The sequence below is a fragment of the Physcomitrium patens genome, chromosome 11 (assembly GCF_059467195.1).
Source record: "Physcomitrium patens ecotype Gransden chromosome 11, ASM5946719v1, whole genome shotgun sequence".
Taxonomy (NCBI): domain Eukaryota; kingdom Viridiplantae; phylum Streptophyta; class Bryopsida; order Funariales; family Funariaceae; genus Physcomitrium; species Physcomitrium patens.
Genome location: NC_143420.1, coordinates 658,596 through 673,570, shown reverse-complemented (window position 1 = coordinate 673,570; position 14,975 = coordinate 658,596). Strand labels below are relative to the sequence as shown.

The 14,975-nt window shown below is 38.7% G+C and overlaps 1 protein-coding gene and 2 long non-coding RNA genes across 4 annotated transcripts; 2 read left to right on the top strand and 1 right to left on the bottom strand.

Annotated features, from left to right (window-relative positions):
* Window positions 1-42: 42 nt before the first annotated feature.
* LOC112288818 (flap endonuclease 1-A) lies at window positions 43-5,945 on the bottom strand. Of its 2 annotated transcripts, none has more exons than XM_024533436.3 (16): window positions 5,414-5,945; window positions 5,084-5,200; window positions 4,440-4,498; window positions 4,089-4,148; window positions 3,881-3,934; window positions 3,696-3,744; window positions 3,397-3,510; window positions 3,209-3,259; window positions 2,576-2,695; window positions 2,293-2,377; window positions 1,924-2,005; window positions 1,687-1,801; window positions 1,471-1,527; window positions 1,326-1,372; window positions 946-994; window positions 43-653 (listed from the first exon to the last, which is right to left on the bottom strand). In XM_024533436.3, exons 1-16 carry the CDS (start codon window positions 5,423-5,425, stop codon window positions 540-542), a joined length of 1,185 nt encoding a protein of 394 aa, XP_024389204.1. In that variant the 5' UTR covers window positions 5,426-5,945; the 3' UTR covers window positions 43-539. The 2 variants fall into 2 exon arrangements, with proteins under 2 accessions (XP_024389204.1, XP_024389205.1); XM_024533437.3 differs by having other exon boundaries at window positions 5,084-5,160; window positions 5,414-5,778.
* Window positions 261-911, top strand: LOC141045945 (uncharacterized). Its single transcript, XR_012218561.1, has 3 exons — window positions 261-399; window positions 566-676; window positions 774-911. It is a non-coding gene; the product is annotated as an uncharacterized LOC141045945 (long non-coding RNA).
* Window positions 5,946-6,112: 167 nt separating the features above from the next.
* Window positions 6,113-11,785, top strand: LOC112289140 (uncharacterized). The gene is made up of 2 exons (XR_012218451.2): window positions 6,113-8,639; window positions 9,598-11,785. It is a non-coding gene; the product is annotated as an uncharacterized LOC112289140 (long non-coding RNA).
* The last annotated feature ends 3,190 nt before the right edge of the window (window positions 11,786-14,975 follow it).

Here is a 14,975-nt window from a genome sequence, read left to right as displayed (position 1 = left end):
CAGAATGCCTCCGAACCCTTAACTTCTGAACGACCCACGCCATTTGGAAAAATAAGCCTTAGAAAGGTATTACTAAGTTTTCAAAGCTCACTTTGAGAGTCATGTACATCAGTTCTAAAAGGCCTAAAACGGACTTATTGCCATTACAAAAAGTCCGTCGTGACCGATTGGTCAAAACACAACAAATGATTATCCCTGGCGGGAGCATATAGCTTTCCAAGTCGAAAAATTTGGAAATGAACTGCTGGTTTAGAGTTTCAAACTCAACACACACCATTTCCTGATCTGCGACCTCCAAGAAAACACTCAAAGGACACTACCAGATACATTAAAATATTGACTACGCTTCAGCAAGTGCTCGCATGTCATCTGTACAGAAGGAGGTCCTGAAACTATGAAGTGAGTTATGACTGTTTTATAAGAGAGCAGACGGGCTCTTCAACTCTTAATGTTCATCTGATCTTTGACGTGATAGACCTATTGCTATGCTTTTAACTACAACGCCCACGCTTCCTCACTCTTTAAGATCTGGAAAAGATTTATTTCTTTTTGCCCCCCTTTGCAGGACCTTTCTTCGAAGCAGCTTTAGCAGGTTTTACAGCAGCAGCCGTTTTAACCTGCTTTCCGGCAGAAGCTTCAGAATCAGGGGCCTCCTGCAAGAGTTCCAAACACAATGGTAAGAACTGGAATACAATTAATATATTCTGCAGCTCGTCAAACAGTTTGAAGACATTTATTAACACAAAACCTATCTGTTGCCACGTTCACTTCAGATGATTGCACGTGATATATTATCATATCGAAAATCTAAGGAACCTTAAAATTTTGGGATCCAAACACAATTTCATGTAGTTTTTTCGCGTGCGGTAAGGAAGACTACACGTCTATTATAGAGACACGGACAGCGGTCCACAACCAGCAATACTAAAAGAAAGCCAAACCCACCTTTCTCTTGTTGCTGGAAGAGGAACTTACTCCGAAGAAACTCTCTAATCTGCGCAAAGTAAAAACAACAATCAACGGACGGGCTCATGAACGTACACGCACATACACACACACACACATATATATGTATATATATATATAGATAACGAGAGAGAGAGAAATATGGACTGTCTAAACTGATTGCCACATTCTAGCGAGACGTAGTATATTTTGACCACTGGTTTCGCTGAGACCCTGACACGATCAAACTATAATCCATATTCTAGACAATTTAAGCATAGTAAAGAGTAAGATGTTAAAATTTATTTTCCTTCAACCGAAAATTTGGAGGATTAACTTGCTAACACCGCTCTACTACTGAAACGGAATTGGTGGCACACCTTCCTTGTGATGCTTTGTTCTTTGCCACCTTGAGCTTCTCAATAGCCTGCACAGAAGGAAGATGTCATTTTCACAAGGCTCGTCAAGGTGGCAACCACTCACGTTTAAATGGCGTACGTCAGTAATGAATATGAGTACACTCACCTTCATCACTCGGTCATTGTTGAAGCCGTTCTCTTCGACTAGAAGTTGACGTAGTCCCTACATAAGTATGCAGACCAAAAGATGTCAGATACTTAAGATTCTTACCAACTGGTAAACCTTGAATTGTATGCATGACTTGGAGATATTGCTGCAAGAACATGAAGAGTAATTTTCAAAAGTTGAAAAAGAGGAGCATAGGATGAGCACGAGAAGAACCTCTGTATCTGGTGCAGTCCACTTGAATTCTGGAACCTTTTCGGGCGGAGTAACTAAGGGCTCTTTAAAAAGGCGTCGTGCTTCCTGATATGGCCATGGATCTGGTACTTGATATCTAGCATGAGATGCAATCAATAAAATGACCGTTCCCGAAGACAACCACGAGAAACAGGGCAAATGAAGCTCATAGTAAATCACCGACTTGAACCCGTTTTTTTCCGAATTCGTGGAACAAACCTGTCTTTGTTTAAATTTTCTAGAACAATCTCCAAAGAACCATGTTGACGTATCATTTTAAGGGCAGTTTGAGGTCCAATACCTGCCACGACCAAACGCAGTCTGAAACCAAGAGGAAAAGCAGAACGGTGTAAAGCTGAATTAAGAATCAATGCAGGGAATCAATTAACTTCGTTGAGGGCATAGTTGGTCTATTATAAGCTAAAAAACATAATAGAACATGTGAATTGATGTCATGTCTAGCCGTATGAGCGTGTGAACTATTCAGGGTCCACAAGAATGGTGGGAGAATAAAAATAAATAATACGTGTTAGACAAAGTTCATGCGCTTGTTGCACACAATGAACAGAAATGCAGAATCACACTAACCTCGGATCGTGTCACAATAGTCGCACCCACATAATATGCACAAGTCAACAAATTGATCCATGTTAAGACCCAATCCTTCTAAGACCTGAAACGACATAAGGCACAGTTTATCAACAGATTGTTGATGCATTTCTGCCTCGAACACATTAAGTGCTCCAATCATGCATGAGCTATCGAGCTGAAGTAACATGAACACATGTGAACTCTCCATTCTACAAAATTATAAACGAAGGTTGTTAAAAATCCTGATGAAAATAGAAACAAATTATATCAGCCAGATTACTTTTGCAATATCAAACTCCAGAACAGGTAGTTTCCGAGAGGTTGGCTCCATAAGGTGACGTAAAAATCGTGTTGATCCATATGTGAGCGAATCCATATCCTCTGATGCCACAGCGAAAACCTACGATTGTCATTAAAACCATAGAACTTTCAGAACAGGATACAGATCCCAAAGATAGTCAAGCATTTGACCCACTAAGGCATGAAATAATGGTTTCTATGATATAATCTTGATTAAATGTCAAAAAAGTTACATAATCCATATATTGGATGTCCTCTCATGATCCTAACATTCTAGTTCCTTCTATTGTAACCTGGGACTGGTGCGTATGTAACATAGAAAAATGACTAATTGAGGTTGTGACTTAACATAAGAAACATAAAATTTAATTGTAGTCATAAAAAACTTTAAATTGTATGGTGCGTATGATAACAAGTTGGACCAACAAGGGGTTATCACCTAACCCATGCATTAAAATCCATAAGTTGGATTATCCCTACAGCCAAAGAAAGTAGAAACTTCTGATTTAAGATACGAAGTAAATGAACCAAATTTTCTGAGAAAAGATCATACTTCAGAATTTCGTTAGATAAACAACAGAAATAATAGTAATTAGAAACGCGCGCATTTCACCTTCTCTGCCTTGCACAGCGATGCACATTCAGCTTCAGCCTCAGATGGAGCCTGATCAAGAAAAATACATCAAAGTTGAAAACCGAAAGGTCCAATTTAGGACAATGTTCAGGACGAAACGTCACCACAAACAGAAAGCAAGAGAATGAGATTCAACTGTTGATTTGAGTAGAGACTAAACAACATACCTCAACAACAGGAACACCCATAAGTCGTAGCAGCTTACGACAATCCTCATTGTGTTGCTTAGTGACCTTCACTGTCTTCTTGCTGTACTTCTCCACATCAGCCTCATTTCCTGTCTGAAGCACACCACATATATTTACATTCATGCTAATCAAAACACTTCAAACATAAATAATATATATATATATATATATATATATATATATATAAGGAAAGAGGAGGAAAAAGGGGAGGGAATTGTTTTTGAAAATTCAAACAAATTTAAAACCAAAAAGCCTTACGAAGCAATCCAACACCATACCTCCTTGGCTGTGACCAGATCTTCAGCAGCATCCTCGCGCCTTGCAAAACTGCGTGAGATAGACATAATTGATACGCCTTCATTGATAAAAGAATGGTGATGTGAAATTTTGAATGCTACAAAATGACATAAAAGGAAAAGAAATAACTGACGTTATAATTTTAGAACAAAATGGTTGCATTTACCGTTTTGCGAGCTCCCTTTTCTTCAAATCTGGAGGCTGACCGTCAAATACGTAACTACAAAAATAAAAAGCCCGAGTTACTTCTTGCCACAAACAAAGTTGTTCAAACAATCTTTGGAATAAATACGATATCTTACTAGAAAATTACCACGATAAAATAATCAATCACCGTAAAGCAGGATGAAGCATTCTTACTGGACGGTACATACACAGGTTTAAGGCCGGCCTCTAACACTCGAATCGTCCGGTTGAACATGCCCTGCAGATGGCTGGCAACAAGAGCCCAGAACACCTACGTCAGTCGCCTTGTCAATGCACGTCAACGTAATAAACAAAATCTCAAAGCTGTACAGCAAACATTCGCTGTGAGTTTAATGAGTATTTTTGACATGGACCAGACATGTTAAAAAAGACTCCAAAATTGTGTTGCATGGACAAAGTGCAACTCTTAACCCCTTTGAAAGACTGCAGACATTAGAATGTAATCTCTGTGCGTGTGTAAACTTTGTCACCAATTGAATTACACCAAACCAGGGAGAAAAGACAAAGAATAACCTGACCTCGTCACTTCTCCCGCGTCATTCGTGAGTAATTCGCTTCCACTGCGCCCTACGACTATCTGCAGAAGAGCACAGCAAACATGAGTTCGATGGAGCATAAACCGAGATAGACCGCTTTTGAGTACAAAGCATGGCCTCAATCAGGTGTGGGCGGCACAATTATATTGTTTTAAATTCGCACACATCATACCATCAGCACAAGGACACGCTTTCTTTTCAAATGATATGTATTTAAACTACATGATCCCTGGTTTTGGTAACAAAACTATATAAGCAACATATTGACGATTGCAGTGGTAGGTGAAGCTAAAAGAAAAATACTTCTCATGATTAAGACAGGAGGTATCATCGATTTCATTTTGCCAGTCACTAGTGAAGAAGACAAAGTTTTAATCCTCCATATCTCTTATTTCATAATGTCAAGTACTTCTAGAACTCTGTAATGACGATTCGAACCGTCAATTTGACCGCAACCGCATGAGCGAAAGACTAGGCGCTCCCATTTGTGGATATTCCGAGTTGAATTAAACAGTGGCACTTTCAATGCACAGATAATCATACCTTTCTCTTTTGGAAAAAAATAATTAATTAATTTTCAAAAAAAACAAATCATATACAATTAATTGCTAAAACGAAACACGTACCAGAAACTGATAAATGCTCATGCTAGCATCGATGGCAATTTTTCGACCAAAATAATTCTCAAACTTTTGTTCCTTCACTGCGCCATGAGCATTGTCCGCAATCAGCTTGGTTAATCCCTGTTATATGGAATTTCGCCATACATCACCATAAATATGAAGTCCAGAAACCTCCACAACACCCAACTCGGCCTTCTCATGTTCCAAATCGTCAAAACATCATGTCGAGAGAAGAACAACAGTAAACTTAAGATACGATTACACAGCGTCGCAAACCAGACAATGTCTCTCTCTCTCTCTCTCTCTCTCTCTCTCTCTCTCGTTCACTCTCACCTTGATACCCATGGCTATTTACTCAGCACGAATGTAACGCACAATCGTTTGCTCGATTCAAAACCCGACAGGAATCGTCCAATTAGCTCCTGGTCCTCTGAATTAACTGAGACACGTCTGGGCTTCAAAGATACGAGGGTATTCAAAGCTCGAAACCCAGCACGAGAAGCAGTATGGGAGGTAGGCTGCTCAAATTAAGCGCAAATAAGCTCCGATTTCATTGAACCCACAGAGGAATTTTTACACGAAGGGAATGGGCAGAATGAGCAGATTCCACCGTTGACGATACGAGAGAGCAATTGCAGGACAATCTGTCGTACCAGAGAAGCTTGGGATTGACGCCGGAGCTACACCGACAGGCGTCCTCATGGTGGCGGTGCAAGCGAGAGAGACCGAGTGAGCGTGACGATATCTCGATCTGAGGTGACCATAGGAACGGGACTTCGTTTTGATAGACCGCTCGCTTCGAAAAAGATCGTCAAATGCCTTCCACTGGGAGTTAAACTCTAGACTTCCTGCTAATTACCTGGATATCTCACGAAGTGAACTGAAGTGTGCCGAAACGGCTTGTATTAAAGGTAAATTAGATTAAAATTACATCAAGTTTAAAAATCCACACTGTCACGCAGAGCGTGCCAATTGTGAGGTTCCTAATTCGAAGCTTACGTGTCGTGTCCCACTGGCCAGGTATCTTCTTTGTTGGGTCCGGGTATCCGTTCTCATCCTGTGGGGTCTGAGTATCCGTAATCGTGGGGTCCGGGTGTCCGAGCTCCGGCCAGGTATTGTTCCGGCTCACGTTTGACGACTGGTCGCTTGGTTTTTGGGAGCGAAAGGTTGTCCGCATTGTGTATATTGGCCCGGGACTTCTGTCCGGTTTGTCTTGCTAGGACCCGTCTTCCTTCGAGGATGTCGCGCATAATTTGTACTAGGATGTCCTATGCCATCGCCCTCGCGAGTTGTTCTCTGACGTCCTCGGCTCGTAGTGGGGGGCTGTGGGGCGACTGGGCCATTGGCTGTTTTGCGCCTCGCTGAGGTGAGGCTTCGTTTCCGGGTTCCTCTTATAATTGCATCCGGCTTGCGGTGGGTGTAGGGATGGTCTGGAGTCAGTTGGCTAGGTCCCTGGGGAGGAATTCGGGGCGGAGGATCGGTTTCCATTTGGGGGGGGGGGGGATTGAAAAGGTGTCGTGGAGGTCAGTCTCCTACGTGGTATTCAAAGTAATTGGGTTTGAGAGTCTCTTGGCGATCGCATATTTTTTCCAAATCGGCACGACTTGCAAGCACGCAAAGAATGCATGCTCTGCTATTTTTAAGATCCTGCTGGTACAAAGGCTATAGTAGCCATCTTGTTGTATTTTGTGCCTTCATTGTCCGATGGAGAGACCTTCTGCAATCAAGAGCCACACCATGGCGGATATCTTGAGGGGGAGCCAGGGGTGCCAAAGTCTGGCAAAGTATTGTATTCGTTGGATTGAGGAGAAGCCTCGGCTTGCCATAGTCCTATCGAATTCCATCTATCTGCATTGTTGCATTAGGATGGTTTTGTAATCTCTCTTTGTTGTGTAGTTGAATAGTTTTTCAATTGGTATTAGGCCCCGTTTGCACCACGTCCATTCCTTTGGGTCAATCTCGAGGCTTTTCATGAGCCTTTTTCCCTACATTCATGTCGTATAAGTCATGTCCAGGGGGTCGGTTGGGTTGAATTCTACTACCTTGCCCAATTGGTTTCTTATGAATATCTTCGCTTCTTCTGTTGCATCTGTGAGTACCATAATATGATTGTTGGTCTTGTCGAGTCGGTTGGTTCTGATTGCTCTTATATATCACGAGGCCTTCCATCTTTTGGATTTGCTTCTTGTTGTGTGATAGATCGGAGCCTCGCAGCCCACCGTTACCTATTTCTTGTCAATCGAGGGATTGGATTGTGTAAGATTCCACTTTATCAATTCATATGCAATGTGTGTAAGCGTTTCAATCTTCTTGGATTGTGTCTTGTGTCTCAGTATTTGATCGATCTGCCAATTGTGTCGGTGGCCATCTCATATGTCTTCCACTTGATTGACCTCATTCATGGACCATGTGAAGAATCTCGAGTTGGCCTCTGCTCCTAGGCTGACATTATCGTCTAAAATCTTTTCTGTGTTCAAAAATAAAGGTTGGCGCATCTTTTTAGTGTGGGAGGTCGTGAACACTTTGATAAATTCCTTCTCGACTGTTGCCCACGTCGTCCATGTTGCCCGCCACAGGCTTGAGTCTTATGGCCATATTGTGGGGGCCGTGAATATCCAATCCACGTGTTTACCTTAGTTTTTGTTTTTGCGGAGCTGTGTATTTTGGATCTTGTGTAGTATGAGGGATTTCCAAGACTCCTCTCCTAGAGTTAGGGCTCTTGGTATCATTTTGGCTAAGAGAGGCTTATTTGGCCCATTGGGTCAAATATCTTTATATCTCCTTTGGCCGTTAGGATGATTGTGGTGTCTCATGCTACTCTAGCCCTCGTCTTCCTGTCCGAGTCCCCCAATCATATGAAGTTCTGAATGAAGGCTCTTATCTTCATTAGGACCCTTTATTGGATGTCGTTGCATGATGCTAGGTACTATATGTTCTTGAGTATTACTTGATTCAATACTAGCACTTGAGATAGAAAAGGGAGCTTTTTGTTCAACCATTGTGCTAGTTTTGTTCGGATTTGGTGCATGATTGCTTCATCCTTGTCCTGTTGGGCAATTTCATCCTCAAAGATGAAGTCCAAGTATTTGGTGTGGGCACCCCGAGGAAGCCATATGAGGCCCATGTCCTCTCCCCAGTTCCATGGTCTCAGGTCATTGCTAATTCACAGTGCCCTTGTCCTCTCCCCAGTTCCATGGTCTCAGGTCATTGTTAATCCATAGTGCCCTTGTCCTCTCCCCAGTTCCATAGTCTTAGGTCATTGTTAATCCACAGTGCCTTTGTTCTCTCCCTAGTTTCATGGTCTTAGGTCATTGCTAATCTACAGTGCCCTTGTCTTGTTCTAGTTGATCAAAGATCTCGAGGTTGCACAAAAAAGCTCGAGTACCTCAAATGCTCGTTGTAGGTTGTTGGAAGTTCCCTTGAGATAGAAGGTCATGTCATCCGCAAAGCATTGGTCCCGGATCATGATATCATTGGAAAGGTAGAGGCTCGTCTATTACGTAAGTAGGGTAGTTGATCATATACGACAACACATCTAATATGAAGAGGTATAAATAAGGTACCAATAGACACCCTTGCCTAACCGATCTCTCTAGTGTGAATTTTTGACTTTTTTGTTTGTTCACTAAGATGGTTGATTGGGCATTCCAGTATAGTGCAATTGTCCATTTCACCCATTTTTTTGAGAATCCTAGTTTCTTCATTGTTTGTTGGATGAAGGTCGAGTTGACCCTGTCGTATGCCTTTTCAATGTCAATTAGTAGTATCACTATGTCCTACTGGCTTTCTTTGGCTTCATAAATCAATTCTTAGGCCAGCAATACATTGTTTAGGATGTATCGTCCCTTTACAAATCTTTTTTGTGTAGGGCAGATTTAGGTTGGCAACATTGATTAGAGTTGGTTGGCGAGGACTTTGGTTGTTAATCTATATGTGGCTGCCAGTATCATGATGGGGCGGTAATTCCATATGTTCAACACTGTTCTTTCTATCAGTAGGAGGTTGATTAGTCCGTTGTAGAGGTCTCTATATAGGCGTCCCTCGTTGAGAGTGGTGTTGATGAGTGTGATGATGTCTTGACCTATCGTATCCTACATTTCTATGAAGAATTTTGTAGGGATGGTATCTTTTTATATGGCTTTATTTTTTGGAAGAATCTTTGCAATCCTATGTATCTTCATCATAGAGATGGGGGGTGGTGAGCTCCTTATTTTGTGTACAGATGATCATCATCGGTACGCTCAATAGATAGCCGTCCCCTGCTGCTTGGTTGTTCTTGACTCTTGAATCATTTGTATATGGGGTTGTATAGAATTCGTGGATATGGTTGGCTACGTCGGCTTGTGTTATCAGGCTCTTGCCATCTGTAGTGACCAACTCCCTAATGTTGGCCCTTGTATTTTTTATTTTTGTGGAATTCAAAAAAATTCCTTCGAGTATCTATCACCTACCCTGTTCCAGAGCACTCCTGTTTTATTTTTTGTTTCTTCTAAATTTCCTCTTTTGGTCTCTTTCAGCATGGCTTGGGCTTTATTGAGGGTGGCCCAAGCTTCTAAGTCTATCCAGACTCCTTGGAAGCAATTCTCCACTTCTTGAATTGTGAGGAATTAGCTTGCATATAAGGTCTGGCCTTGTCTCTTCCTTTCTTTTTTCAGCGTGATGTTTATCCATCGTATCTGTTCCAGTGCCGTGGCTACTTTTTTCCCTATGGTTTTGAAGTTGGTGTTGTTTATTGCATCTTTCCATACATTCGTGAATTTTTCTTTCACTTTCGCATCATGTACGTGTCTTCAATTGAAGTGAGTCTGTTTGGGCTTCTTCTTCCTCACAAAATGGATTAAGAGGAATGCGGCCAAGTGGCTTGATATGTATGTAATTTGTAGCCAGATGGCATGTGTTTCCCTTTGTTCATGTAATTCATAGCTTGTATAGAATTTGTCAATTCTATACCAATTGGGTGTAGGATTTTTTTTTCTATATAAAACCTTTGGTCTCGATTTGACAATATGTATCCATGTGGAAAGTGTCAAGGATGTCGAGGTGTATCGTGGAACTGATCCATGTCGCTTGTTCTCTTCAATCCATGCCAAGTATATTGGGTCCTTGAGGTGTTGAGGTCAATGAAGACCTTGTTGAAACTTCTCCCACTATTGGGAACAGTATGGAGAATATCCCATACCATGTGATCTGAGTGTTGGAGTGTGGGATGAATAGCACCGATCAAAGAAATTCCTTTGAGAGTGCTGTGGTTTGATGTCCCCTTTTTTGTGCCTCTTTCAAGTCTCTGCTTATTGGTTCTAATTGGAAGTGGATTTTTCCCTGTTGTTTCTTCCTCCACACAAATTGGAACCCCTCTATGTAGTGTATGATGTGGGGTTGATGGCTAGTATTTTTGTTTGTGGATATTCTGCTTATTAAGTGAATTTGGCGATTGGTTGATGTCCCTCTTCTTTCTTGTGGTGGCTTCATGGTGGTAAAGTTCAGGTATGTGGGTTGGGCGGATTCAGGGTCTGAGTTTCTTTCTTGTGTAATCACTGATTTTAGCTTATATAGTGTTGGTGAGATTGAGTTAGTGTGTTATTCTTACGTGTTGGTGTGAGGAAGGTCCTTTCTCGATGTTGATGTTACCTTTTGTATAGGTGGTTTCTTCCCTCCATTCTAGGTGTTCCATGGCATCTAACGGGGTTGGCAATTTTCTTGTTCTCTATGGAGGACTTGTCTCTCTTTTTTTCCATTGGATGGTCTCGATTTACAACCTATGGCCTGGTGTCCAAATATTCGATACTTGGTACACTAGAGAAGGTGTCCTGATATAATATGACTTTTTGTATAAGTTGAGCCTCTGGAAATGGTCATAGTAATCTGATTTTGGTCAAGAGCTTGTCTGTGTCCCAGACTTGGATTTTGATTCTTAGTCTGGCTGTTTTGTGTATGTCGGAAGAGGCTTCTTCTATGAAAAGTATCTCTTCCAATGGAGAGGCTATGATTCAGAGACAGGGCTCTTGCCATACATAATAATTCAGACTTAAAAACTAAATCCAGACTAGGAATGCAAGGAACTTGTATGTTTCCCTATTATTTGCTAAAAATAATAGAATATTTGAGATGGCTGGATTGTACAGGCGTCTAGTCGATGTTGCTTTTTGCAAGGCTGTACCTATTTGAAAATAGGGCTCTAATGTTATCGGGGCTACTACTAGAGTGTGGCCTTGGCTGGTTTTTTGAGCACTAGTTCCTCAGAGAGGGGATGGTGCCCTAGGTTGTTGTCATTAGGTTTTCTATATTAATGCCCTAATTTTTTACTAACCATGTTTTAGTGGGATTTGAAGGATTTTGGTAGCAAAAAAAGATAGCCAAAGTATTCATATAAATGAATAAATATGGATAATATAAATCTCTATTCTTATTGGTCAAAAATTATGACCAATGGGCTTCAAAGAGGTTACCAGAGGCTATATTAAAAATTAGGGTTAGTCTTTTGAAGGCATTTAAATATTAGAGGTTAGAATTGGCAAATTCGAGTTTTTGGCTATGGTTTTTGGTATAAAATTTGAATCATTTGGAGTTTTTACGAAGGAGATATAGACACTCAAAGTCAAGGTGTCAGTTTTATATCTACTTTCATTCTTTTAGATATAACAAATATGTACAAAAAGCAATTAAAGATCAGCTATTAGAATTGAAGAGAGCACTTTCTTGACTATATCTTAAATATATTGCTTGATAAATTTTAAGTTGGAATGAAGGAGATATAGGAAGTTGAAGTCAACGTTTGGAATCTAAAGAGTAGTAGGTAATCCAAATTGCTAGTAGTTATGTTTTGAACTATATCTTATGTAATTTGATAAGATTTTATCTAAAAAATTTTAAGAATGTGTATTTTCATGTTACTAAACTTTATACATAAGTTTTGTGGCATTTGGATTTTAGATTTGTGAGATATGAAGAAAATAGTAATATGGTGCTTATGAATTAGGATTTAGAGCACCTACTAGGATTTTTAAGATGCCAAATGACTAGTAACAAATTTACAGTAGAATTATTTTGTAGTAATGCTTAAGGATAAAATCTATATTATCTATAAATTTGACAAAAATCAAACAATTGAATCAAGAGATGAATTTCTAAAATTTGAGAAAAAAAAATCATTTGTAAAAAAAAAATGTTTTGAAGGGATTTTATTACAATTTGAGCATTTTATACAAAACAAAGGGATTTTTTGGAAGTCAAAACTTAATATATACATATATATATATATATATATATATATATATATTAAAGATATATTGTATATATATATATATATATATATATATTGAAGATGGATATATAGAGTTATGGTTAAATTTTGATATAAAAATAAGTTTTTAAGAGGAGATTATAGATTTTCTTTGGAATTATTGAAAATCAAACTTATCAGTAAATAGTTAGTTATGATTTGGTATAACCAAAAATGTTATGAAATTTTTAGATATTTTAGAAAGCCTTATGTCCAAACCTTCTTAAATATAAAAGATTTTACTAGTACATTTTTTTTTGACATTGTAGTATTTATTTATCTTTTATTTTAAAGATTAAATAACTTATTGAGGCATAGCCAATAAGTTAAAACTAAACTCTCTACAGCTAGATACCTTGTGTATTTCCAAATAGAAATCCACACAATATGATAATGTATTATATTCCTCTATGGTATCATTTTCATTAGATCTAAGTATCCATTCTCATTCTATAAGGTCCAAGTATCCGAGCTCCCATCAAATATTGTTTCAACTCACACTTAATAAGTAGTTGCTTAGTTTTTGGAGGTGAGGTTCCTTTTGGCTGTTTATGCTATGTATATTGATCCGTGACTTCTGTCCAATTCATCTTGCAAGGACCAACATTCTTTCAAATGTTCAATATCGTACAAAACCTGTATTATGATGTCGTCTACCATTGCTCTTGCAAGGTGTTCTCTGATATCTTTGGCTTGTTGTGGAGGATTAAGAGTAGTTGAACCATTGGTTGTTCTATGCCTCATTGAGGTGAAGCTTTGTTTTGGAATTTTGCTTATGATTGAGTTCGACTTGCAATAGATGTCAAAATAGTCTAGAATTGGTTAGCTAAGTCTTTAGAGAGGAATTTGGGATGAAAGATTGATTTCTACTTGGTAGGATGTATTATCTCACAAGTAATATTCTCTTATGCATATATTGTGGTGAATTTAGATTCTATTTTGCCGCAATGTTCAAAAGAGCAGTAGTATTTAAATTTTTGTAGTTCTGCCTATGCAGCCATAGCTACTTGGACTCTAATTTGCTACGCTTGATATAGTGCCATCCCAAGATATAAGCATCCTTCTCTAAGGTCATCTTTATATTTTTGGTACTATATATATCAGATGTTGGCATATCATAGAATGTCCCGTAGTATGTTCTTAGAGATAGATGACGAATTATTTACATTCCAGAATATAAAGGCATCCTATATGTTTGTGTTGTTGAATTCACAAAGTAAGTTGAAATCTACACTATGGTTAAAGTGAATCAAAGTTACACTAGCATGCAATGAGCGCATTATTGGACTTGTTACCCTTGGTAGGTCTTTTTGGACAGTTTTGCAACCCTATATAAGTCCATGTAATACCAAATTTTGGTATTGCATAATCTAGTTGAAATAATGTAGTTAGCTCACTACATTGGAATATAGACTATCAAATAATTATGATTGATAAGCCTTGTAAAAAACCAAAGAATAATATGTTTGTACTCGAGGTGCTCTCTGATATTGTTGTTGCTTATTATTATTCTTCTTTTGCCACAAGATTTGTCAATGTTGCTCAAGTGGAGAATGCTCCGTTGATTAATATAAAGAGCTCGATATCTTGTACGTTGCTCTATGTCATATTTACAAAGATGAGAAGTTGAGTATTGGATTTATTGTTCTTAGCATGTTGTTGTATGTAGGTTTGGAATCGAAGCCAAAGTAGTGGAGGTGGTCGTAACACCTTATTGGTGCATGATATATTATGTTTTCAATATTTTTTAGTGGGAGTTGTATCAATTAGTGTAATTTCTTTTAAAAATTGGGCTTCTTCACTATTTATAGGTTATATTTGATGCTCTTTGTCAATAGAGGTTATTAGATTTGTAGTGCCAAATGTTGTGTTTTCTTATTGGTGATGGATTTCTTTGCTAAGTAAGTATTGTAGATGATTCTCTCAATTGGTGGAAGTTGAAGTTACAGTGTTGAGGTCTATTGATACAAAGAGATCATCTATGACTATGTAGAGACCTGGATGTGGGATTGGTTGGATATTTTTAATTTGATGGAGTTGGATGGCAAACTTTGCAGTATCGTATTACGTGTTGCTTTATTTAAGAATGCACCGGGCACATAGTTGTAGAAGGTGAGGTTGTGTTTCACAAAAATCCAAGAAATTCATATAAGTTTTATCCATATGAGAAGAATATAATCCAACTTTCAATTCAAAAGTAATAAAAAATACTCTTCTTAGTAACCTTAATCATACATAAGTCTCAATTACCTTATTACTTTCATATTTAAGCAATTTAGATTTTTCTTATAAGCTCTAATCCTAATTAGTGAGCTTTAATAAGCTGTAACTTCTAATCTAACTATTCACTTGATATAAAATTTTGCATGCAATTGTCAATGTAAGTCTTCTATATGCTTAAGAATTTTCAATCCAATCCAAGTTACAAATTGTGAGAAAACCTCCAAAAATTGCATTAATGTCACTTGGCCACCAACTTGAAAAGTGAAGCAAAAATTATAGCAGTGATTTCTCCTTCTCCAACTGTTAACTTTAACTCAAAATTGGTGTGCAGCTTGATCTTTAAGTCCTTCAAGATCATGCCAAATTTCATCTTGATCCGATTGGAAGAACTCT